The sequence below is a fragment of the Vombatus ursinus genome, unplaced genomic scaffold (assembly GCF_900497805.2).
Source record: "Vombatus ursinus unplaced genomic scaffold, bare-nosed wombat genome assembly UNPS02014810.1, whole genome shotgun sequence".
In the NCBI taxonomy this organism is placed as follows: domain Eukaryota; kingdom Metazoa; phylum Chordata; class Mammalia; order Diprotodontia; family Vombatidae; genus Vombatus; species Vombatus ursinus.
This window is the reverse complement of record NW_020954588.1, coordinates 7964857-7990637: the sequence shown is the minus strand read 5'-3', so window position 1 is coordinate 7990637 and position 25781 is coordinate 7964857. Positions and strand designations below refer to the sequence as shown.

At 36.8% G+C, this 25781-nt stretch overlaps 1 protein-coding gene across 4 annotated transcripts in view; it reads right to left on the bottom strand.

Annotated features, from left to right (window-relative positions):
- Positions 1 to 25781, bottom strand: part of U2SURP (U2 snRNP associated SURP domain containing) — a 101402-nt gene that overhangs the window by 21407 nt on the left and 54214 nt on the right. For 3 of the 4 annotated variants that reach the window (XM_027875820.1, XM_027875821.1, XM_027875823.1), the window contains 7 exons: positions 24515 to 24610; positions 23691 to 23757; positions 19535 to 19697; positions 10866 to 10976; positions 9065 to 9183; positions 7670 to 7846; positions 4919 to 5464 (listed from right to left, as the gene is read on the bottom strand). In XM_027875820.1, coding sequence (XP_027731621.1) covers positions 5326 to 5464; positions 7670 to 7846; positions 9065 to 9183; positions 10866 to 10976; positions 19535 to 19697; positions 23691 to 23757; positions 24515 to 24610 — 872 coding nt within the window. In that variant the 3' untranslated portion in view covers positions 4919 to 5325. Of the gene's footprint in view, positions 1 to 4918; positions 5465 to 7669; positions 7847 to 9064; positions 9184 to 10865; positions 10977 to 19534; positions 19698 to 23690; positions 23758 to 24514; positions 24611 to 25781 lie in introns of those variants that run through there. The other variant, XM_027875822.1, reaches the window with a different exon arrangement.

Here is a 25781-nt window from a genome sequence, read left to right as displayed (position 1 = left end):
CTAATTGGACAGTTATAGATTGTTATTCTTTATTGCGCTCTATTTTTTTGTCGGTACATATTCACATTAGTCTTAAGGAATACATTATGTTCACTCCAAAATACTATAAACTCCTGGGTCTGAGAATTTCTTTTCAATGCAATATAAATGATGGAAATGATGGAAAAAAACAAAAAGGCATTGAGTGAATTCTCTACTCATATAAGTACTTTTGACATGTTAAGATATACTGAATTATGTTGCTAGATACTTTCAATTGTAGTCATATCCATAAAACAATTCTACAAACTCAATTCCACAAATAGTAAGCACCTACCACATTCAAGGCGCTATGCTAACTGGTGGGCAAACAGAAGGGCAAAACAACTAAAGCCTATTCTGAAAATCTATTTTACTTAACTTCCAAACTATACAATAATTTCTCAACCCAGTATTGTAGTGAAATAGAAAACAATGAGAATAAAACACAGGGCATGAAACCAAAAGTGTTGGAACTGCAAGGCATTTTAATGAGATGATGTAGCTGGAGTGTACAGTGCTTACGCATGTTTTTATGATCAGTTACATTTCCTTCTTTTTTAGTTTTTATTCAAAATACAAAAAAAAAATTGCTGATAGGCCATTTTGGCAGTTATTTTCCAAGCCCTGTAAGGAAGTAACTGTTTTCAAATGCCAAAATTCTTAAAGAAAACATTATTGAGCCCAGAAAGGAACCAATAAGAAACCTGAAAATTCCCAATCATGAGTTTACTACCGTAATAGTCAACATTCTTGAGGGATGGGGGCAGGGGTGGAGTGACAGGGACTAAGCTCACAAAATAAGTACTTGAAGTTGTATGCTAAGAATCTCACTATGAAAAACGTACTAGCTTTCTTGTTGGAACAGATAAGAAATGGTGCACTGCTTGCTTCACAAAGGACAAAGATTTTTTTAGGGTTAGATTGCTGAAGGCACACAGCTGAAATTAATTAGGTATGGCTTACTGTGCTTGCATTAAAAAGGCTCAAATTCTAGAGGGATAAAATTACATGAACAGTATAAATTTGATATGAAAAAATGTACTTTTATTGAAGTAATTGTGCCCAACAAACAACAAAAGGGAAGTTTCACAATTTGGTTTCAATCATATAATCCTTAAGTAGAAAAACTATAAAGTGACAGTCTGGTATGGAGAACATCTCCTTTAATAAACTTGGAACCTTAATCCCTGTATTAAGAGATTCTATTATGGAAGAAGTTCAGTGGAAAGAAACATCATGGGAGGTGGGGAATAAGGGAGCACAGGGAATTAAGGAGAATATTTCAGCCTAGTTGGTTCCAACTACATTATTCTTAATTCTAAAAAACTCCCCATTTTCCCTGGTGTTTCAAAGCCGCCATCGGAGGCATCACACACAAGAGATTGCAGAATGAAACTATATCAATACTCCAAGCACAAATAGGCATATGAAAATGAGCTTAGGCCAAATTGTTTCTATTCACCTAAAAAACTATATAACCAATTATACATACAATGCATTGATACTTAAATTCCATAAGGTTCACAGCTGTACTGAGTCAAACACTGAGGCAATCAATTTTTAAATTGGGATGTGGCTCAGCTGGAAGAAGATTCTTAGGTTATCTTAAGAACACTCCCACTAGGACTTTACGTTGATGTAATAAATCAACCGTGGAAGACAGTGGGAAAAAAATTCAATGCTTAAATTATTATAATCAACTAATCCTCAAATAAGCTCTTCTAAATCTCACATATGTGAAGTATGAATATTAGACAAGTCTTTTACCATGAAAGGGAATTTTTACAAATAGTGTATTCCTTTAAACTCAAAAGGAGGTATCTATACTATCTAAAAGCACAGGCTATTCAGAAATGTTTGCATTAAATTCACTGTAGTTGACTTAGTCATTTAAAATTTTGTTTTGTATCCAAAGGTGTTTCAATGCATAAAACTGATCAGCCTGAGTTCTTCAAACAGTGTTTATACATATTTCTTAACTGAAATATCTTAGAATGGTAGTACTGTACAGTCTTAAAAGCAACCAACTTTAGCAGAGGAAGTCATGATTCTGATGACCAGTTTGAAGCATTTTGGCAATAAAAGTTTTGGCAATATAAATAATCTGTGTATTTTTTTCACAGTGGCAAAAATATCCTTTTGGCTCTATTTCTCTGAATGTTGAATTTATAAAGATCGAAGTCAATACTTTTAAAGGAAATTAGGTCTAATTACTAGTAGGATTAAAAAATACTCTCAACAGTAAAGAATTTAAAATTTAACAGAAAAAAAAGCTGTTATATAAAAGCATGTAAGCAAATTATTTTTCCCACTAGGTTCTTTAATTGGAGCAAGTCTCAATTTAATCCCATAGGCATGGTCCATACAAAACAAAACTGGTCAGTGCAATTTTTGCAAACCTTAGCACATATAAGAATTTTTTTTAAAAAATTCTGAATCAATAAAAAATATCCTTTGGGTCAGATTTAATTCCATTTCTTATATAAAAATCCCAGCCATTTATGAACAGCACATAAAGGAACATGGAAAAATACTGCCCAAACAAACAGGTTTATTTATTTCCTTGGGGTTTCTTTTTGGTAAGCAGCAGCCTGTCGTTTAATCTGATTTTTTCACTTGAACAACAATGGGAGGCTAGAGCAGCATAAGCCCAGTAGGGAAGCCCTCCTTCAAAACCCCAGGAAACACACAGTAGAAGAAGCCAAAAGAGCACATTCTCTTTACTAACTGGCTGTAGAAGATACATGGTTCCTGTGCATGAATGGGAAAATCAGGTGCAATATTTTCTGTTAGTGAAAGGAAGTGAATAGGAACCTTTTAGTTTAACTTGTAGAAACTTCAGCAGGTAACTCAGAACTTCCTTGTTTTGGCATCTATCTGATCATTAACTCGATTTTCTAAAATCTGGTCAAACATGCCTCCCTTCTTCAAACGGGCCCATTTTTCATCATACAAAATTCTCAAGAGTCTGAAGGTTAGAAACCTGTTTACTTGTTCTAACTTCTCATTAAAGTTAAAAAAGAGCAACTAATTTACCAGTTATCTTTTACGAGTCAACAACCAGTAGCAGAAGTGCTCTGGAGCAAACCAAAGCTGCTACATTGCCTATACATCCTCCATTGTTGTTCCCACAGCATGTCAACACTTAACAAAAATAAGGTCCTCAACAAAGGCAAAAAAGGCCAGTCTTATCTACTGTAAAAATTATGCTCAGGACAGAGAGCTGCTTAATTCTAATGCAACAAGCAGAGCTTTACAAATACTCCAAATTAAATTATCTCGATACTTTTCCCAGTCATTCATCCTCTGAAGAGCAGTGTGTACACACACACACACACACACACACACAACTTCTTGCTATTTGCTTGACATATCGTTTATTTGCAAGCCTTTACTCTGGTCCCCACTATCCAAGATAATACCGAGGCTACCAGCTACCTATGTTTAGGGCTACATACAGATTCATCTATTCCTAAAGCTTTGCCAAGCAAGATATATTTCAAAAAATTAAGTTCTCCAGGTATGGAGTAAGAGTAGAAAAAGTTACTTATGTTGATTTATAAAAAAAAAAAAAGGGAACCAGCACCAAATTTTTAGCGTTTCTTAATGGTTCAGAGTGGGTTTTTAACAATTAACATTCCCTAACAAAATGCATGAACAGAAGCATGAAAGATAAGTGAATGCCTATTCAAGCAATATTTATATGTTGATAAGAGCCATTAAGGAAAATAATCTTGATGGGCTCACTGCCACGTATTATTGGTTTGCACAGTTTAGAAGTGGCCTGCCAACACTGAGCTGATATGAATACATTTACTCTCTCACAAGTATAGTACATTTAAAATTGCATGCCTGCAAGAATTTGTTTTAAAAATGTGGAAAATAGGTTTAAAATAAAGCTTCTTTAAAAAGTATCCTAATCAAGACCATCCATCATCAGAGTAGTTACTTTCCTACAAAAAAAAAAAAAAAAAACACAAAAACGCCTCCAACAACTATAATTAAGCACCCAAATGGAAACCATTAAAGGAAGATAGACAAATTTTAGTATCTGTCAGACCTAAGATCTAAAATGACCCCAGTCTTTTATGCTTACTATATAAAAACATTGTACAAATATCTGCTCTGCTGTACTAAGAAAGTCTTGCTCCCAACTCAGAGCACATTATGACTTCCAAGTGGTACCAGCTGCTTAAATGAGCTTTTCATTGCATCCTGGATAGACACTCAAGCTTAGGAGCTTCCAAAAGCTAATTTATTCTCCTATTTTACCTAAACTGAAAACCATTCTCATTTTTTTAGACTGAGGTGATTAACAGTAAGAAAAAAAAATATTGGAATATCTTATGATACCAACCTTCAAATAGGGCATGAAATAAAATAATATAGAAAGATGCTTTGGCTGGCATAGAGAGGGAGAAAAAGCCTGGTCTCCAAGCTACTTCGTCCTATCTAAATCTGAATTTCTTATACAACAGCTCACACCCAACCAGCCCATGATTTAAATTCTCTCCATATACTTAAAAAAATTTTTTATTCTAGATATGTGTGTTGTGTTAAAACTATTTCTGTAAAAAGACAATCCTATCGACTTTGGCTTTGCCTGTGGGCAGTGCATTAGCCTAACAAAGCATGCCATTTCTATGATTCTTGGCTGTCTGGGCACCAAAGTGGTCTAGGAGATCCAGGTTATTTCAGAACCCTTTAGGAACAATGACCACAGAGTTTTCTCGTTGCCTTAATTTTGACAGTTATTTTAATATAACTAAGGAATAACTACTCAGAACGCCAGGGATTGTAAAGTGCATCACAGAGGAGAAGGAGATGAGTGGTGGCAAACTCAGTTAGCAGACTTTTATGGAATCCGCTGTCACCAATGGGGCAAGAAAACAACATCTTAATTTTCTGTTGAGATTTTATTTGAAATCTAATTCAAATTGTCAAAGCTACAAAAGGGGGAAAAACATCTGTGTGTTATTTTTGCTAGGTCACAACATCCTAAAACAAAATATCACTACTGCCAGCAGATCAGTTACACACATTTCTGATGAAATTCATAAACACAAAAAAATGTTTCATTTTGAGAAACAGCCACAATGAAGATATTTTTGTACAATATAAAACAATGACAGGTCTACAGATGCAGTTACTCATGAGTATACACGTGCATTCACAAAAAAAAAAAAAATTCAGGAATGCTCTTCCATTTGATTTTTTTTCAAAACAGACTTGTTCAGGCACAAAAACAAAACCGCATTTCCAGTAAGCGACAGCATTGTAAAAAAAATGTGAATTTTTTTTTTGTCAGTGTTTGCTTTTCTTTGACTTCTTGTGAGATCTGTGCGGAGATCGAGACTGAGACCTGGATTTCTTCCCTGATTTTTTAGGGGACCTAGATCGTGATCGCCTAGACCTTTTAGGTGTCCTTGAACCAGATGGTGATCTGTCAAAAATAGAAGTCAAGCATGAATATGTAGGTAAGAACTCTATTTTAGATGTTTAAAGTACCCAACAATTCAGAGCAATGAAAAAAATCATTTAAACAAAATACTTAATTTCCATAAAGTGTTATAAGTACCCTTATATTTCTAAACTACCTCAAAATGAAGGAAACACTATTATCCTGTACATTAGGAAAGTAAGCCATCCTATAAGGCAAGCTATAGCCTCGAAAAAACTGCTATTTTAATTTTATATGAAGTTAAGATGGATCTGTTATCCTAGTGAATTCTGTGGTACAGATCAATATGAAAACATCTTTCTCATTATTAATAAAAATTTCCCCTCAGAAAATAAAAGAGCCAAACTTCTGTCTCAATTGGTCTCACTTCAATTCATAATTTCATGATTTGTACAAATGATGCAACATGGGTCATTAAAGTACTATGTACTATAAGGAATAAGAGATCAAAAAGTACATTACCAGGAGAGATTATACATAATTTTTAGTTCTACAGTTTAGGAAAAGGCAGAATCGATTCTATGATCATCTAAATACAATACCATCTAGAACAAGAACTGGATGTTTTTGAAATCCAGTCCAGCCCTATGATTTTATTAGCAATAGACAAACTAGAGAAAGTTTTTCAGTCCAAAAGACACTTCTGTCTATAAGATTTTTTAATAAGACAATTTGCCATTTAGATAGCTACAATTTAAAAGGTCCCAAATAACCTATGTTCCTAATCTCCACACAAATAGTAATGTAAAATCCAGAAGCTACTTAACACAAACTCATGCAACAAATGAAGCATGGTGTATATAAAGTGGTAGCCTTGGAACCAAGAGGACTTGGGGTTCAAATCCTACCTGAAATACTAACAGTAGAACCACAGGCAAGACACTTAATCTCTATCAGGCTCAGTTTCCTTCCCTATAAAAGGAGGGGCAAGACTAGATGGCCCTTCAAGCTCCAAATCTATGATAGTCTATGAATAATACCATCATTTTGACTAAAGTCAGAATGCAATAGCTAATTTATCTATAAGCCACAATTGTACATGACTGAAAACAAAGAAGCCTTATCAGCAGCAAAACTAAAGACCCCAAAGTCCGTGTGCTTCCTCCACAGGACAGAATAACAGAGTCTATTTTCTCTGGGTGTACATGCATTCTTAGGGACCTAGATTTCCATCCCACAGCAGATTAGAAGTATCAAACCAGAAAAGGGAGGTTATGTTGGGAGAAGAGAAAGGTCAAGGAAGGATCTTAGAAAGTAAACTGACAACGGTGAGAATTTTTTGCTGATGGTAAGGGAGAAAAGAGAAAAAAACTATAAAAATCAGACATAATAACTTAAAAAAAAAAAAGTACAGCAGCCCAGAGCCATTTAGCTTGTCCACAGGGGCTAAGGTCATGACAGTACTGCTACAATAACTGCCATGCATCCCTGAGCCTCCAAGAACATGTTAAACTATGGCCAGAATGCTTTGAGAAGGCAGAGTATAATACTATTTTGGACAAATTCTCATCAGACTTCTTTTTAGCTCTCTGACACCCTGAAAGAAAACATTTCAGTTGTTTGGTAAATTTCCATTAATAGCAAAAAATGACGTGTTCCTGTATTAAGTGTCTGTGGAGACAGAAGTAAAAAAAGGAAAAAAGTACGCAGACTACAGAATTCATTAAGTGAAAAAGAGAATCAAGAAGAGATTCCTTTATGCAAATATTTGCATCAGCCCCACATTCTTCCCTGTGATGCTGCTGTGGCATAAGATGGTGGTCCAGGGGAATGGAATAACTTAGACAAGTCTTCTTTCATGGTAAAGGCTCAGCATACTACAGAAACTACAGAGGACAGCGGGGGGGGAAGAAGGAACCTCTTTTCTAGATTCATTTGAGCAGTTCTGAATATATATCTGAAGGTTATTGATCTTCCTTTCTCACTCAAAAGACTTTCCTTATGCTTACTCAAGAGAGAAAAACCGAATAATCTAAAATCCAAAGCATTTAAGAAAGTCATCACGGAAAATGAGAACAAAATAATTCACAGAACTATATTTGCTGACAATTCTCCTGAATTTAAGTTCCTTTTCAAATAGCAAAAAATCTCAAATGATAAAAAATGAAATTATTTATGGAATTATGAAGAAAACTATAAAATACATTATTTTTACAACTTGAATTTAGAGAAATGACTCAGAATTACCTTTTGGCCTTTTTACTAACATCTCTGGGAGAATCTTTGTGAGATGACCTGGAACGGGAACTCTCTTTGTGAGATCTTTCTGATCGTTCCGATCGCTCCGATTTTGGTGACGGGGATTTTGCTCGCCTACCACTACTGCTCCGAGAGGGACTGGGCGATGTGCTATGTCGCCTTTTCCTGTGCAATGAAGAGCCAAAATATTCAATAAGTGGTAATGAATAGCTGTGTACATTAATTCCTACCAATATTTACTTTCAACTGATACAGCAATGTTATTTTGTATCAGTAGTTCAAGTCCAACATACCAAGTGTCTTCTCCTTCAACAATTAAGGCTTTTACTACTAAAAATTATTTCTTATTAATGCCATACTACTGAAAAAATAGAATCTTTTCTTCAAGAACAAAAGGTTAATAGTAAGGACGTGTTATATCAAACATGATATGGTCCCAGATTTCATATGAAGCAGGAACATAAACACAGAGCAGACAGTTCCACATAAATGATGACCTTCCCTCTTGCTGCAACAGGAAAAGCATCAATCTTTGGTTTAAGATGAATGAACTTAATTTCAAAGTTGCATATGAAATGTTTTACTTTTCTTAAATCACTTTGAGAGTTCTTTGGAATAAGAATGTCTGCCATGAACAATCGTAGTCATATGATGCATATGTACATCTTTTACCAAAACCTTTCAGCTGTAAGTAACCAAGATTCAAATACATTTCAAAGGATGAAGCCCAAATCTTCTGGATCAAGGGCCCTTACAATTATTAAGAAACCGTAGACTGCAAAACGGCTCAAACAGAAGCAAATTTATGACATCCAGTTACTTGGTGAACCCAGAAGTGTGAACCTCTCTTCCTAATTGAAGCCCTTCTGACCTGAAGTGAAGGCAAACAGCTCCTTTCTCTCATCCTCCCCCCCTTACAGGTTAAAGGCAGCCACCACTGGCACATTAATCTGTGAGAGCTGTTTATCTGGGAGATAATGAAGGTCTAGTGAGCTGTTTTGGTCATTTGAGTCTCAGGTTTGGTACATGATATTGTAACTAAATTCCTCCTCTGAGGTAAGAACTAAAGATACAATCTGAACCTTGAAATAGGGAAGATGGCTGCATAACCAAGCCCAGTACTCTCCCTTATTCTCCAAGTAATACTGCTGCCCTTTGTGGGGAAGAACCAATTGAGCCCTGACCAAAAACATCATTTTTCCAGGTTACTGCCATGATTCCCTTGTGTCTTGGTGTCCTCATCTGTAAAATGAGGATACTGGACTAGATGGCATCCAAAGTCCTTCTGGCTTTAGTTCTATTTGCCTATGAAAATGTCACACAACAGTCACACGAATCCAAACCCCCAACCCTCTCCCAACAGCAAAATAACAAAGGCTGCACCTTTCTTTTCTTGTTGGTGTGCATTCTTCCTTTTCTTTCTTGTCTTTGGATCGAGATTCCAGTTTCTCTTTATCCTTCTTGTCTCTCTCGCGTTCTCTTTCCAATTCCTTCTCCTTTTCCTAAAAAAATTTTTTTAAAAAGCATTTCTTATATTTGTCACATTTTACAAATAATTTAAAATTCTGTGTAATTTCACTTATCCACTACTGGTTTTTTTTGAGCTTCTGTGATTTTCAAATTTATATGTGAATTTAATTAACATCTGAAATGCTTTCACACAGAAGACATCTTATAAAAGTAGGCTTTTAAATACAAGCATAAAAATAGGTTAAAAAAAAAGAGTAAGTATCTTATCACGCCAATAATTTATCCATATTATAAGTGGTGATTGTTCTGGCAGATTAAAAGTCTTATACAACTTAATAGAAGACATAAACTAGCTGAGCAATATTCCTATTTGCTTGTCCTAAATCAATGAGGTACACAAAGTACTCATGTGCCAAGCACTGTATCTACACTGTACTTATTACAAGGGATACAAAATAAAAATAAATGGTCCTAGCCCGTAGGGAGCCTACATACTGTTTTACAATTCCAAATGAAACCCCAATTTCTACTAATATCTCCTTTAAGGACAGGGACAATTTTTTAGTCATCTTCCTATCTCCTATTTCATCATGCACTGCACATAGTAGGCACTTAATGTTTGTGGAACGAACAAGGCAGGGGTCTTCTGAGTAATTATAAGTTTGGAAGTAGATAATTTTTCATATACTACAAAACTCTTAATCACTATCTCCCCAAAGCTTCATATACCTCTCAGTCAATTTTGTGGCTTAGTTATCAGTTTTGAAAACATTTCGTGTTTATTTGGATCAGAAATATAAAGGTGATAAAGAGATTGGGTACTTTAATACATAGAAATCATATTTTTCCAATTATAAATGCAGTTAAATGCCTAAAACAAACAACTTTTAAATCAGCACATAACTGCAGCACTACAGATTACTCTATGACTTCCAGCCTTGTGAAAACCTGAAGAAAGAAAAATAAAAGTGGTTTTTTTTTTTTTGGGAGGGGGGCTGAAGTGGACTGGGGGTAGGAGGGGAGACAGAGACACAAGACAGGATGGACAAAATGATATTCATCACTCCCAGCTCTGCTAGTTTCATAAAGTACCCAAAATCAACAGAAACATTTTCTGGTCCAGGTAGTCAGTCCAGGTCCCTACACCCAATGTAATATGAAATTTGGGACTGTTGGTCCCTAACTACCCACATATCTACTCTCTGCAAGGAAGCTATGTAGGGTCCTTTTGAAAGGATAGGCTACATCAAGAGTAATGAGCTACTCTGAGAGTTAGTGTTGGCACCCCAACTTGGAAACAATGTACAAAAATTTCCTACAATTCAAAATTTCACCAATTCAAATTTTTTTTACGCTCTTTGTGCCATTTCTACAGTGAGGTCTAGAACAACCGTCTCATACTGTCACAAATATAATACCACCCTTTTGGCACCACCAGGGTCTCACAGACATACCTAAAAAGATTAATCTATTATAATTTTATAGGTGATAGGGGCTACACTGACCTTTTAATAAAGCCCTTTTGCCTATCTCAAAACGCTTTTAATATAGAATTCTAAATATGCCAAACATTGTCAAATATTTCTGATGTTTACAATTCAGAGAATACAAATACAAACATGCCAATTTCTTATGTTCTTTTAAAAGGATATAAAACTTCTAAGCCATTAGTCTAATCAGTCAGGCAAACACCAGAATACAGAACTCCCCGTACTCTCTGAAGAAGCTTGTCTCTGTAGTGCTCCACTTGTTCTTGAAAGCTCTGCCCTGGTTTTTTCGGTCTTTTCCCAGATTCCAATTCATCCTGAAACTTCATCACTTTGAGCTGTGGAATAAAAGGGCATTTAAAAGTTTGTCCTCATTACCAGAAGCTCAATTAGAAAAGGGTTCCTGAGGCCAAGCACCATTGTCATTATTTCCTATCTGGCTTATGAAGATCAATACAAATCTAACTGTTGTTCAGTTGTTTCAGTCATGTCTGACTTTTCATGAGCTTGTTTGGGTTTCCCGGCAAAGATACTGGACTGGATGGCCATTTCCTTCTCCAACTCATTTGACAGAGGAGGAAACTGAGGCAAACAGGGTTAAGTGACTTGCTCAGGGTCACCTAGTTAGTAAGTGTCTGAGGTCAGATTTAAACTCAGAAAGATGAGTCTATCCACTGCACCACCTAGTTGCAGTAATGAGTAATTAAGTCAGACTCCAAGAGAAACAAGTTCAAGATAAGACAGAGTGAAATGGCCAGAGCTGGGAGGGAGGGAGAATGAGACCTAGGGTTTGCATGCATCTTTGCCACTTTACTTCAGGCAAGTCACAGTACATGCCCGAGACTCACTTTCCCCACCTATAAAAAAAGATCAATTAGCACTGGTACTACCTGCTTCACAATGCTGGGGATGGGGATGGGGGGGGGGGATACAGGAGGCATGACACACAAACATCTGATAGCATATCTGGAATAATTAATCAACGTATGGACAGGTACTTATCTGACCATCTCACATATCCAGACCATAGCCGTCTGTTATCATCTTGACCACAGGGGCCATTCCAACCCTTTTCCCCAATAAACTTTTAAAATGAAAAAGTCCTATTTTGTTGTCTTTACTCCTGCCCAGCTCAATGCCCTGGAGCTCGAGCACTTGGACATAATTCTTAAAAGGTGCTACCCTACTTCTGTATGCAAAATCTATTATCTGCCCATGCTCATCTTTGATGCAAGTCTAAAAACATCTAAGCTGGATGATGAGTTTCCCTGTGCATCCAGATAGGTCTCTTTTTTTCTACCTCATCATAAATGTTTCTCTCTCTGCATTCAGAATTTTATTACTGATATTTCCCATCCCTCCCAGACTTATGTGCCATGTCAAAGTTTAATCCATGGGATCCTGTCTAGCCTTTCTCTGAACCACTAGAAATCTGCTCTATAAAAATGTGGAGCACGTGACATATGGCCAGCTTTCCTCTCCTCTCATAATTTCTAAGATGAGACTGTCATTTCCCCTCAACATACTCATAATTTCCACCTGAATTTTAGAGCTAGAAAGGAATTTGGATATGAATGTCCTTTTCCAACTATTTTGTTTTAAAGATGAAAAAAGCTAAACTCAAAGATATTAAAATGACTAGTTGGATATTTGGTTGGTGGGAATCAGATATAAGATGGCTCTTTGATTGTGCTACCTTTTAAAAGAGAGAATTAGGATGGTTAACAGAAAAGTGCTAGACTTGAATCCTCGGAAGACCTAGTTTAAATTCCACTTCTGGTATTCATTAGTTGGTGTATGCAAATCACATAAATTCTCTGAGCCTGTTTCCTCATCTATAAAATATGGATAATAACTTCAACATACTTACTTGTTACCACATAGGATTGTAAGGACAAAGTATGTAAAGAGTTTTGCAAAGCTCAATGCAGTGGTAACCACCAAGTCTCCTGGGCTGACTCATCATCCACATCACAATCCCCAAACGGGAGTGCTCCCCAAGGCTGTTCTGGACCTCCTCTCTTCTTCAGGTTTAATTATTAACTCTATGCTGACTCACTAATCTGCAGATTTAGCCTCAATCTTTCCACTGAGCTTCAGTTCCACATCACCAACTGCCTACGGGACATTTCAAACTGTACATCCTGAGGACACCTGAAACTCAACATGTCCAAAAGAGAACTCATAGAGGCAGCTAGGTGACACAGTTAATAGAGCTCTGGCCTTGGAGTCAGGAGGACCTGAGTTCAAATAGAGCCTCAGACACTTAATACTTAGTAGCTGTGTGACCTTGGGCAAGTCACTCAACCCTGATCGCCTCACTAAAAAACAAAAAAACAAAAAAAGAAAAAGAAAAAGAAAAAAAAAAAGAGAGAGAACTCATAATCTTTCCCCTCCAAACCCTTCTCCTTCCCAAATTTTCCATTTCTATCAGAGGCACCACCATCCTTCCCAAGTTTGCAATGTTAAATGTACCAAAACCATCTTGCATCCAACCCATTCTTTCTATTCTCACTACTATGAGTTTACTCACTACTATGAGTTTAGTACCTCATTACCTCTTCTCTTACCATCTGACTTCCTTAACTCACTTAAGTCTACACACTTCCTTACTGACTCTAGGAGCAAAGAGAAACTCACCTCACTTTTAAGCCCTTCATAATCTGGCTCAAGCCTATCTTTTCAGCTCCATTATACATTACTCCCCTTCCCAGACTCTACGATTCAGCTGAACCAGCCTTCTCTCTGCTCCTTACACTTGTCATTCTATCTCCCACCTCTGTACCTTTGTACCAGTTGCCCCCATAACTGGAATGCACTCCTTCCTCACCCCACCTTAGAGAATCTCTCTTCAAGACAGTCCAAGAACAACCTCTACATGAAGCCTTTCCTGATCACCCTCATGCCTGTGCCCTCCCTTTCCTAACTACTTTCTATTTATTTTTATTTATTCTGCAGGCCCCCTCTACTGCCCTTTCCCAAATTACCTTGTATTTAACTACTTTGTATCTATTTATACTTATTAGCTTTACAGTTATATACTACATGTATTTTTATAAGTACTTGCTGCCTCCTCCATTAGCTTGCGAGTAAATTATTTCATTCTTTGTGACTGTGTCCCCAGAACTCAGCCTGGCACATAGCAGGTATATGATAAGTACTGAGTTGACTGCAGATACTTATTCTGTATATATTTATTCTGTGAACTCTTACAGATGCATATCTTTCCAGATTTGCCTGCGCACCAAGCACAGCAGCTGGCACAAAGTGGGCATTTAATAAATTCTTGATGACTAACTTAGCAAACAAATCGAAAAGTTATTAGCTACTCTGCTTCTGGCAAACAGAGCTCCAGCAAACCACTGCACCAATATGCCAAAACGATGATCCTGAATTCCTCAACTACTGCATTTCCTTCTAGGTCATCTAACTGAGCATGCTAGACGACAATATATCTTATGTTCCTGCCTATGCTAATTTTCGCCCAAGGGCTTTTCATCATGTTTTCTCCTCTAATTACTGCGTTTCCTCACATAATCATATTTTCTTAATATACAATGCTAGTCAACCCCACCACCATTTCATTCCTTTGGGGCAAGATATACCTTTCCAGAACCACAATCAAATAATGGAACAAACTGCATACTAAGCCTCAGTGATACTGACAATGCCATATTTGAATCCTTATGAGGATCTCTTAGTATGCCTAGTATAAACTGTTTTTTACCTCACAGAATAAACAGCATGTCAGGCCCTCACACATAGCATTTACTTTTACTTTCCACAAAATTTTAGCAAATTTGGTTGCCTGGTTTCACATACCACAAATCAGAAGGCAAAAAGTAGATTACACATATCACTAGTGATATACTAAAAGTTGAAGTCAAAGAAACAGAAAAAATGACAAAAACACAAATTTAAAAAACAGTAGTCTGGAGTCATTGTTATAATAATAAGGGATTCAAGAGTCATATCCCTACACATCTAACTAAACTGTGAGGACATCACTGTGTTTATAGTATTTACAGTATTGTAGCTGATATTCACAAAGGGCCTGTAGCCACCAAGAAAAGGTTAATTTATAGTCCATAAATTCTATTTAAAAAAAAAAGAAAAGAAAATAGAAAGACTTTCATCTTTTAAAGTTTTGGCACCCAAAATGAATATCAGCCATCTAGAAAATCTCACTCATTTGGAATAGCTCCATCCTTACCCAGTGATGCTTGAGTAAATGAGATGTTTTTGTATTTAGAAAATATTCTAGCATTTTGTATCTAGTTTCTGCTCAATTTCATATCAGTTCTTCAATACATAGTGGATTTTATTCCCCACCAATATTATGTACATATCCTTGCTTTTCTTGGATTTTACAAAAATATAGTTACGGCTCTGAATATACCCTGAACTTACTTTAAAATCCTACTAGATAGAAAATTTGTTACTTGAAAAAAATTTTCCACCTAAAATGACTGCATATGCTACAATTCATTTATTCAAAACCCACTAACAGGAATTTGCAAATGAATAAAAAGGGAGCTGAGAAACACACAAATAAATATAACGTAAATTAGAACATTTGCACAGAAAGGAGTACAAAGTATATCAAATAAGGCAAAAGACTACTCTCAGAATGAGAGCTAGGGACTCTGGAGTCAGAGATGCAAGCTCCAATACTAGTGCAACAGTTTCTTATTAACCAAATTGGAACACTTGGGAAATAATTATCCTAAAGTTTAAAAAGTTAAGTTACTGTTGCCAAAGACTGACTGATACTCTCTGTCTGTCTCTCTGTCTCTCTCTCTCTCTGTCTCTCTCTGTCTTTCTCAAGGAAAAGGCAGGCCTAGAAGGTTTGTAGGTAGCTGGAAGCAAGGATACGGAAAGGAAAATTTTCTGAACATGCAAGAGAGAAGAGGACTGATTGCTGTCAAAGGTCCAGAAGGGACGGGAGATTCAAAGCAGAAGAAGAAAAGTTAGTCTTGGTAAGAAGTATCAATCTCAAGCAGAAAAAGTCAGACCAGATTAGCAGAATGAGAAACGAACTGTCATACTGCAGACACAATATAACGGTTTTAGAATTAGCGTAATTAGTCTCTAACACCTATAATAGCTCACATTAATACAGTGCTTTAAGGTCTATAAAGCTACTACCCTATAATATCTAATACAGGTCTTATCCTACTTAGTAGATATTGAGCTGACCTTAGAGCCAGGAAGATCTGGGGCCCTCTAACATTGGCTATGTGACCCGGAACAAGTCACTGGACCTCTCAGTGCCCTAGACAACTCTCTAGGACTCTCAGTGGCAGAGGTGCTGACCTTCATAAACAGAAAGACTGTTTTATTAAGGAGTCCCCACTTCAAAGTCACAGGTCCAGTCCCTACCCCCATTTCAAATGAGAAAACAGGATTCAGTGAAGAGACCCACCTATAGTCACAAAGCTGGGGTGTGTCAAGGCAAGGCCTAAACCATAATCTCCTGACTCCAAGCCTAGCACAGTAGTGCCTATAGAATTTCAGAACCTGGAAAGGAAGATAAGAATTGCCTATTCCTACCCTTTTGTTTTATAGACAAGAAAAACAAAATCCAGAGAGAAGTGAAGAGTTACAGTGAGTGTGGCAGATGCTGGATAAGAGCCCTGATTTCCAGACTCCTGGTTCAGTACTCTTCTCATAACATCACCTCCAACAGTCCAAACAGACTCAGCCCATCAACAGTGTGCTGGGAAATTAGACTTGTGAACAGAATAACTGAACATCTGTTGGATTGAAACTACTAAAACTGTTCTTATACCACATGCTCTCATATAGTTGGTTTAAATAATCCTAGATATTTTTTGGTATTTTTAAATATAATTTTCCTGAATAATTTCAAACTACACTACCTCCAAGAGCCTTTTAAATATTATCATATTCCCTTTAAATAATCTTTCCTTCAAGATAAACATAGAGTGCAGATTTAAAACTGGAAGGCATCTAGTCCAAAGCCCCTCATTTTATAGATGAAACAAGGCCTAGAGATGTGAAGGTGACTTTCTCGGGTTGCAGAACTATCAGGGGGCGGAACTAGGATTCAAATACAAATTCTTCCCTCAGTACAACATATCCCACTTCAACATCCCAGAAATGACAAAAGCCTCTGAACACTTCCGGCAACTGTCCAAAGGTCCAACTAAAACAATGTAATTTACTCAAGAGGACAGGTCCTTAAGGGCAGCAAGACGGCATCACAGTGCACTAGGCCTGGGGTCAGGAAGAACTGAGTTCAAATCTTGCCTCAGACACTTACTAGCTGTGTGACCCTGGGCAAGTCATTTAACCCTGTTTGCCTCGGTTTTCTCATTTGCAAAATTAGCTGGAAAAGGAAATGGCAAACCACTCCAGTATCTTTGCTAAGAAAACCCCAAATGGGGTCACAGAAAGTCGAACATGACTGAAAAGAGTGACTGAATAACACCATAGGTCCTAAGTAACCTCAGCCCCTATCCTCACTTAAAATTTTGTTTTTAAAGTATCTTGAGATTTTATATGGACAGACATACATCCCTAACATCTAAAATCTACTACCATGTGCATTCCCTAAAAACCCTGAGCTGATGCGACAGCCCAAGTCCCTTTACTTGTGTGGTTTACTCACTGATTCAACATACAATTTTTAATTAATTCTGGTTACTGAATGGTTCCAGGATTAATATTCTGGTCTCTTGAATTCAGTAGCCAGTTCAAGTCATGGGAGACTCAAGTTTGAGGGGAAATGTAAATGGACTAGAAAGAACAGGGAAATTGGACCCAGAAAACCTGGGTTGGAGTTCCAGCTTTGCAACATACTCCTTGTATAATTTTGGCAAGTGGCTTCACCTGTATGGGACTCAATTTCCTCCTCTGGAGAATGAACAAGCTGGATACAATCCTCTCTAGGAGTCTTTGCTACCTAAAGAACCACCTTCTTGGAGCAGACTCCTTTTTTGCTCTTTTTACAAGTTCTTTCCTGCTACATAAAAGGTAGGATATTTTATTAGAGGGATATTTTATTCTCCTAGAGGAGAAGCCAAAGGTGTGTATTCTAGCTCTCACTTTGCCACTGAGTAGCATGGGCTCCCTCAGCACCACACTGCACAAGCCTCTCTTCTTCCTGTGTAAAGTATCAAGACATAGTCTCTAATCTCACAGAGCTTATAGTCTACTGTATGATCTCTAAAGTTCTTTCTAGCACTAAAATTCTTGAATTCTATGATTCTGTTCCCAGTTCAAACCAATCAGAAGCAACCATCTAAATGCAAGGCAGGACAATAGCAACACCTAGAAGTGACAGATCCCAGTCTGACAGGCAGAAACCAGAAAACAAAGACATCTAACACAGTAATTAGAGCACCAAAGTCATCATAAAGGGTAAACTTGTCAGAATCCTCTGCTTAAGACAGCAAAGTAGTACACCAAGCATTGGAGAACTATTCCTATCAAAAATGGCTCTGATAAACCAAGTGTGGCATATAGAGAGGCCCAACAGCCACCTGAGAAATGCACACCTGGCAACTCAGTGAGGCCAGATAAATGGTGGGGTGGAGGGGGTGGGGTTCTGTGCTCCAGTCACAGTCTACTCTATCATGACACCTGCCAAACAGTTTTTTTTTTTTTTAGAAAAGAAAAAGTTTACTTTAATGACATAATTCAGGATTCACTATGAAATTCTCCTCCCGTGAATTTTCTAGATCAGGCCTTTTATTTAACCTATTTATTTTGTTTAAACTTATTTGTAATATGACTATCCAATTTACTTTTAAAAAAATTCAAGAAACCTCCAGAAACTAAGCTAAAAATGTACTCTGAAGGTATTATATGTCAGATTTAAATAGCATTAACAAAGTAAGTCCTTCTGTGGGCAATTTAGAGTACACATATAATACTATAAAGTCACACTTTTCAGAAAAGAGATGAGGAATTTGCCATTTCCATAATGTCAAATAGTATGAACTTCCCTAGCACACTGTAAGGAAACCACATGAACCAATAACTCTGAAAATCACTGATTTCTCCACCCAAAGTTTAAACCCTACTGATATACTGCACAGCTCATAATAAAATGTTATCAGTGGTTTTTGAATTGACTGTGTATGAGAAATGGGTGGGGGAAAAGCCTGCAATAACCTAACAACAGCAATGACTACTTAGGAAAAAGGAAATAAGATAACACAAATGAAAAGTATAATGTAAACGCAAACTACATAAGAAACTCTGGGTTCTCTGTAAACCTTATTCCTTCAAGTATGAGACTCCATTACTTCTTCACTACAGATGGTAACTCCTGGGAAGCTTTTGTCACAATCTGAGGGTAAAGATTCAGGAGGACCTTCCCCAATAAAATATCCTACCTTTTATCTGGCAGGAAAGAACACAGGAAAAGAGCAAAAAAGAATCTGCTCCAAGAAGGGGAAAGGTTCCTTAGGTAACAAAGACTCATGGAGAGGATTATAATCTAGTCTGGTCATTCTCCAGAGGAGGAAACTGAGGCCCAGACAGGTGAAGCCACTTGCCAAAGTTATACAAAGAGTATGCTGCAAAGTTAGAACCGGAACCCAGACTTTCTGGGTCCAATTTCCCTGTTCTTTCTAATCCAGCACAAGTTCTTTTTTCTCATTCCAAAACATTCAATTACCAACCAGCATCTCAGCTACTATAACAATCCCCACACAGATCACCTTTGCTGTTAAAAAGAAATGTTATTTTTCCCAGTTCACAGGCCAGGCATGATACAGGAATTAATCTGGGCCACAATGTATCATCTAACTCACACAGATCATCCAAAATCATAAGACATCTAGTTTTTATGACCCAAATTACCGAACACTACCTTTTCTTATGAGTTTGGTTGTACTTTCATATATTTCGTGCTAATACTAACCTCAATTTCTCGAAGTTTAGCTCGTTTTTCTTCACTCATTTCAGAATACTTAACAGAGGACTTGCACTCTGTCATTTCTTCTTTGATTGGATTGGAATACAAATGATGTTCTTCAGATTTGGAGCTCTGAGTGTCTTCCTCATCTTCACTCTCTTCTTCTTGACTTTGGGAATAAAAAAGGAGCTTATGTTAGTAAGTTCAAGTTATTGCTACAGCTTACTCTCTGTGCTCTCACTCAGCCCTTCCCTGGCTCTCAGTTCCACTCTCTTTCTCTGGGTTCTTCTTATTCTTCAGGTTGGTCTCTGTGTGCTCATCTCCTTGCTTCTGTGTTTGTTTCTCTGCCTACAGACATCTTCTATTTTAATATCTCTTAGAGCCAAATCTATCTCCACTTTAGATCGATTCCTTTCTCCCTCTATCTATATCTGCGCCCTTCTCTACCCCCTCAAAAAACCATGTCATCTGTGTCTGTGTCTGTAAAACATAAACTCTCCAAGGGCAGGAACTAATTCCTTCTTGTCTCATCCGTTAAGCATCCAGAATAATTAGCAAGGGCTTATCAAATGTTTATTAAATTGATGATTGTTCCCTAGTGTTAAGTGTTTATTTTTTGCACTCTAGAGAACTCTGGGCAGGGTAGCTGAACACATAATCATATGTTCTCATTGACATAAAACTCTGAAGTTTTCTGAAAAAAAAAATTTTGATTCCAACGAGTAATAAAAATCACACTTAATCACATATTGCTTTTGTGGTGTTGTATAACTCTCCCATATAACCCCTTTGTAAAACTACTTAATCAAATGGATAATCGATCCAAATGTTCTTAAACATTAAATCTCACATAATCTGTAAGAAGCCACAGTAACAATATTAAATATTAAATTTTCAAAAAACATTGCCCACAAACTGTTGATCTATACAAACTATCAATATTATTCTGTATCTCTGGAAAGTTACTATTCCCATCACTGCCTTAGGTGATCAATCTTTTGCTGGTAGCAGTGGACTCTATAGATAGTAACCGAGTAGCATAAGGGATCAAGAAACCTATCATTAGTCTAGTCTTTATTATAAATAGGTACGATTTCCTTAATACATATTTAATTGAGTCAAATTAACAAGCACTTATTAAGCATTTACTATGTGAGTAGCACTGTGCTAACTGCTGGAGATACACAAAAAGGCAAAAACAGTCATCAAAACCAAACTTGCTAAATACTAAATACTTTCTAAAAGAATAATATACTTGTAAAAACAACTTTGAAAATAAACAGTAACCTAGATTAAGTACCAATTAATGTCAACATAATAATAAAGAAAGATAATCTAACCCATTTTATGATCCAGAGTTTACATCTTAAAAGGATAGGTAGCAGGGTAAATTGTTTTTTGTGATACAAAAAGTCCTAGTACCTTTATACATAGAACATTTCCAAGCTACTTTACCAAGTTTACACAACAGCTAGTCACCCAGGTTTGAAACTTGAATGTATAACTCTGCCATCTCCCTCTCTTACTCCCCCCCATCATATCCAAATCAGGTGCCAAGTCCTTTCAATTCCACCTTCACAATCTCCCTCAAACATCTGTCTTCTCTCCTATCGCCACACCACCGATGTTTCAGGGTTTCATCAACTCTCATCTGGATTATACTAAAATCTCCTTAGCAAGTGTCCCTGACTCCACAGTTTCCCCTAAAAAACCCATCCTTCATAAATTCCCAACAAAATAATCTTCTTTAGGAAAATATCTAAGCATCACACTAAAGCCCCCACACAAGAGCTGGTTTCATCCTACATTTCTAGCTTTATTTTATATTATTCCCTTCCATATACTATAAAGAGAGCAGAAAAGTGCAGCAGAGGGAGAGGGAGGAGAGTAGGGCCTTTCTTCCTCTCCTAAAAGCAAAAAAAAAAAAAAACTGATAGTTGCTTCCAAAACTATAGTTATTTTATATGAATTTTAGAAATGAATCATGATTCTGGGTATGAGACATAACCTCAAAATATTTTACAGGTGAGTCTTGGAAATGTTTTGATTTTTGAAAGGCCATAAAATTCATATCAGAGACAGAACTGTTTACTAGTCCTGCTCTAATCTTGCTTTTCTACTTTTGAAGCATGTTAGAATTCAAATTCAGTTAATCCATAAAGTTTCCAAAGCAGTATTTACATAATAGACATACACAAATCTTCAACCAAACCAAGTAAGCTTTAACCCATTTTCTAAAGCTCCAACTTGCTATTTTAAAATCAAGTTTCTTCCTCAGTGCTGTAGTAACCAATTACTCTATCACCCAAAAAATGTAGTTAATAAAATACCATTCTAGATTTGGCCACTAGAGTGCAGTAGTGTAGCATACAAAGAAATTCAAGTGCTGGTGAGAAAAAAAGTGATATAAATTACTGTCTTTCATACTCCAGGAAGCTACCTGCACAATTATTTATTTTACCAGGCCCTTTCAATTTAAATCAGTCTGTAAGCAATCCCCAAACCCTTCTCATTTGAACTAAATAGGGAATTACATTTTTAAAGAAATGGAATCATCACCCAAGCCTTTGGAACAGATCAGGATGATTCAAAAATTACTTTAAAATATAGGCCACTTAACTTTTTGGAAACATTATCTTCACTTTTGGCTTCGCTCTTCATTATTTTTCTAGTTATTAAGCTTTAAGTGTGATTTTGATTTCTTGCTAAAAAATCACAGTCACTGGAATCTCAAGTCTTACTCATCAATTTAAGACTGTTACAACACTCAAACACATTAACTAGGTTAATGGTTCAGAATAACGAAATCAAATATACATCGAAATATAATGACTTAATATGTTAGTTCCATCTTTTAGAAAATAGTATTAAGTAAAGGCTTCTCTTCCTCTTAAAAAAAAAATAAAGTCTACCATGCAAATGTGTCAACATGCTTATTATTTTACTGTATCTAAAATAAGTATCTCTGAAACACATCCTTGCTCTAGGAATGCTATTCCAGGTAGTTGTCTATTACTGATTAGCACTGCTATACCCATAATTTTAGAAAAATTATCTCTCTTGTAAGAACATTCTAATCATGCAAAACTTGATTTTCACCAAAGTGAATATTATTACATTAAATGTCCCAAAAACCTGAAAGACACTAGTATTCCTTCTTCATATTTTTCCATACTGCCCAACTCCAATTTGGCTCTCTCTCTTGTTCAAGCTCTCATTTAAAAAAAAAAAAAAGTTTTTCCTTTTAAATAGAGATCTTTTATCTTCCAATACTGCCATGTTAAGGGCTGATGTGGAAGTGCTACCTCTAACCCAAAGCAGCAATTATACTAGCAAGCTATAGCTGAAGGAGGATTTTGCAACACAGATTACTACAATTTCATACCCAAGAGACAAATATAAAAAGTATTTAAAACTAGGAGGGCTGGGAGCAAAATGACACAAAAACATTATAATTTCACCTATTTCTTTTCTTTTCTTTTTTTTTTTTTTTTTGCCTTATGGATAGAAAAACGCACTGTGCCAATTTATGCTGCTTGGCCCCTTGAGGCATTCTTTAAATTCTAGTCTTAGTGTTAAGTGATATAATCCACGAAAAAATCAAAAAGTATCTGACAAAAATTAAAAAAAGGGAGAAAAGACACTACCAGACCTGCCCTTCCTCTTGTTGAAGAGCTCTCCTCCAATTTTCTTCAAAACACTACCAAGTATTTTAAGTGCACACTCTCTGTGTGTTTGTGTCTGGGTCTGTATCTCCAGGTACTCTATTTTAGAATGTAAGCTCCTATATAACATGGAGAATGATACTGCTATTCCTTCTACCTCTTTAAAAATCACTTTCCACAGAACCCAATACAATATTTGATAACAGAGATCTGAAAGAAATGCCACTGATCAATTAACATATTTAACTACAAAGTGAGATTCATACATAACTTGATGGGAGAAAACAAATACACTACAGCTAAAAAGCTCACTGAAATGAGAAGCACTATAACCAGAAGCCAAAAGCTACTCATACGCTGGGAAAATAATTGAGGATCTGAACATGATCCCCTTACCAGTTTCTCCCCCTCTTCACTATTATTTCAAGCACACTCCCTGATGAAAAAAAAGGGCACCCACACCAGAAACTGAGCACATTAAGATCCCAGATTCTTACTTTTGATTTTCTTCTTCTTCTGATTCTTCATGCTGGTCAAATAACTCCCACTTAGATGTTGTTACCGCTGAATAAAGGGAAAAAGGATGTAATTCCATAAGGTAAATTAACATTATTGTAGAAGCAGAGCCAAGTTCCAGGTTTAGAGCTAGGGGTTTGCATTACACAAGTTTTTATCTGTATGGTATTAACAGCCATTTCTTTGTTCTACATGCATTCCACCCCTCATGGGAATATGTAAGTTTAATTCTTTACTCAAACTTACATCACATTTCTATCTGTATTAACTAGGTGACTAATATTCTCATGCTTGTGTTGAAGATTTCTTGTTTGATCAGAAACTCCATATATTCCTGTGGACACATTATATGCATCTTGTTTACATCCATGCGTGCATATCGTGAGCACACCCTGGCTTGGGGCACTCACAAAGTCGATATTAGTACAGGAACAGGGAGAAACTTCAAGAGTGGAGGGCTCATTTCCTCCAACCTACTAATTCCTACAGGCAAAATAAGTTTGAAATTGGTTCCCAAACGTCCTGTGATCCTGTACTTTGATTTTCAATTCAAATTGTGTCACTTAGGAGACTTTTGGCCAGCTAAACAAGGGCATAAAATGAGACAGGGAGCATTTTCTGGTCTACTTAGAACTTAACAGGGCCGATCGTGTCTCTGATTCTAAACTTCTGCTACATAAACACACCAGGAGCTGTCCCTGCCCTTAACCCATGCACAAGATGACATCTGTAAAATGTGCCATGAATGCTAGCTATTATTTACTTGGGGAAAAAAAGCTTAATAAGGAATTAGCATTCTGCTCACCTTGTGCTTCCAATTCTGATTCATCTACTGCTTCCCATTTGGATGGGGCAACTTTAAATATGGGCTCATTCTTTTTTGAGTCTTCAGAGGCATCCACTGTTGAGGCAAAGAACTGCACTATTAGGTGAGGGAGAGTAATGCTAAAAAACAGTTTCTATATTGCTCATCAATGATTTAAAAAATATTTATCCCATGCTTTATGGATGTTTTGTTTTTATAATACATTCATTTCTGAAAATAACCCCCCCCCACCAAACCTACTGATTTGTTGAACAAATCATTTAACCTCTCTGCCTTAATTTCCTCATCTACAAACTGGGAATAAAATAACATCTATCTTACAGCTGGGTGGCAAAGTGCGTAGAGCTTAGGGTCTGTAGTCAGAAGACCGGAGTTCAAATTTTGCCCTCAGATATTTATTAGCTGTTTGACCTTGGGCAAGTCACTTAACCTCTGTTTGCCTCAGTCTCCTCAACTATAAAAAGAGGATAATAATAGCACCTACTTTCCAGGGTGGTTACGAGAACCAAATGAGATATTTGTAAAGCATTTAGTCTTTAAAACCTAACACATGGCAGGTACCATATAAATGCTAGCTAGCTATTATTATAAAATTGTGTTGGGAGGTAATCAAATGAGAAAATATACATAAAACTATGTGCAAACCTGAAGACTCAGGAATAGTCACAAAAACTGTATGAGACATAAAAGAACAAGGTCACAAAAACCCAGAGAATAGAGGATCTCCAAAAGGAGAGGGGAGCAACAGTGTCGAATGCTGCACAGAGGCTGAGAAAGATGAGGACTTGTGACAAGGCAATCAGATTTGGCAACTAAGAGAAACAAACACACATACATATGTGTCACACATATTTAGGAATCCAGTGCTTTTTCCTATATAGGGAAGAAGAGGAACAAGGTCTGAATCCCACTTCTGCCACTTACTCTCTGTCTTACTTGGGCAAGCGCCTATAGGTCTTCATCTATAAAAGACAAAGGCTGGACTGGATGATCTCTACCCCTTCTGGGTCTAAATGCTGTACTTTTCCCTCTACCAATGCACAACAGCTGAGGCTCTGCAACTTCTAGTCTCAGAGTGGCCCTGAGCACCAGAGAGGAAAGGACAAGCCCAGGCAACAGAGGTAAGACATGAACCAAGGTTCCAACAAGCCACACTTACCTCTCAGTGTAGTATGTGTACATACACGTACACACACACACACACACACACACACACACACACACACACACACACACACACACACAC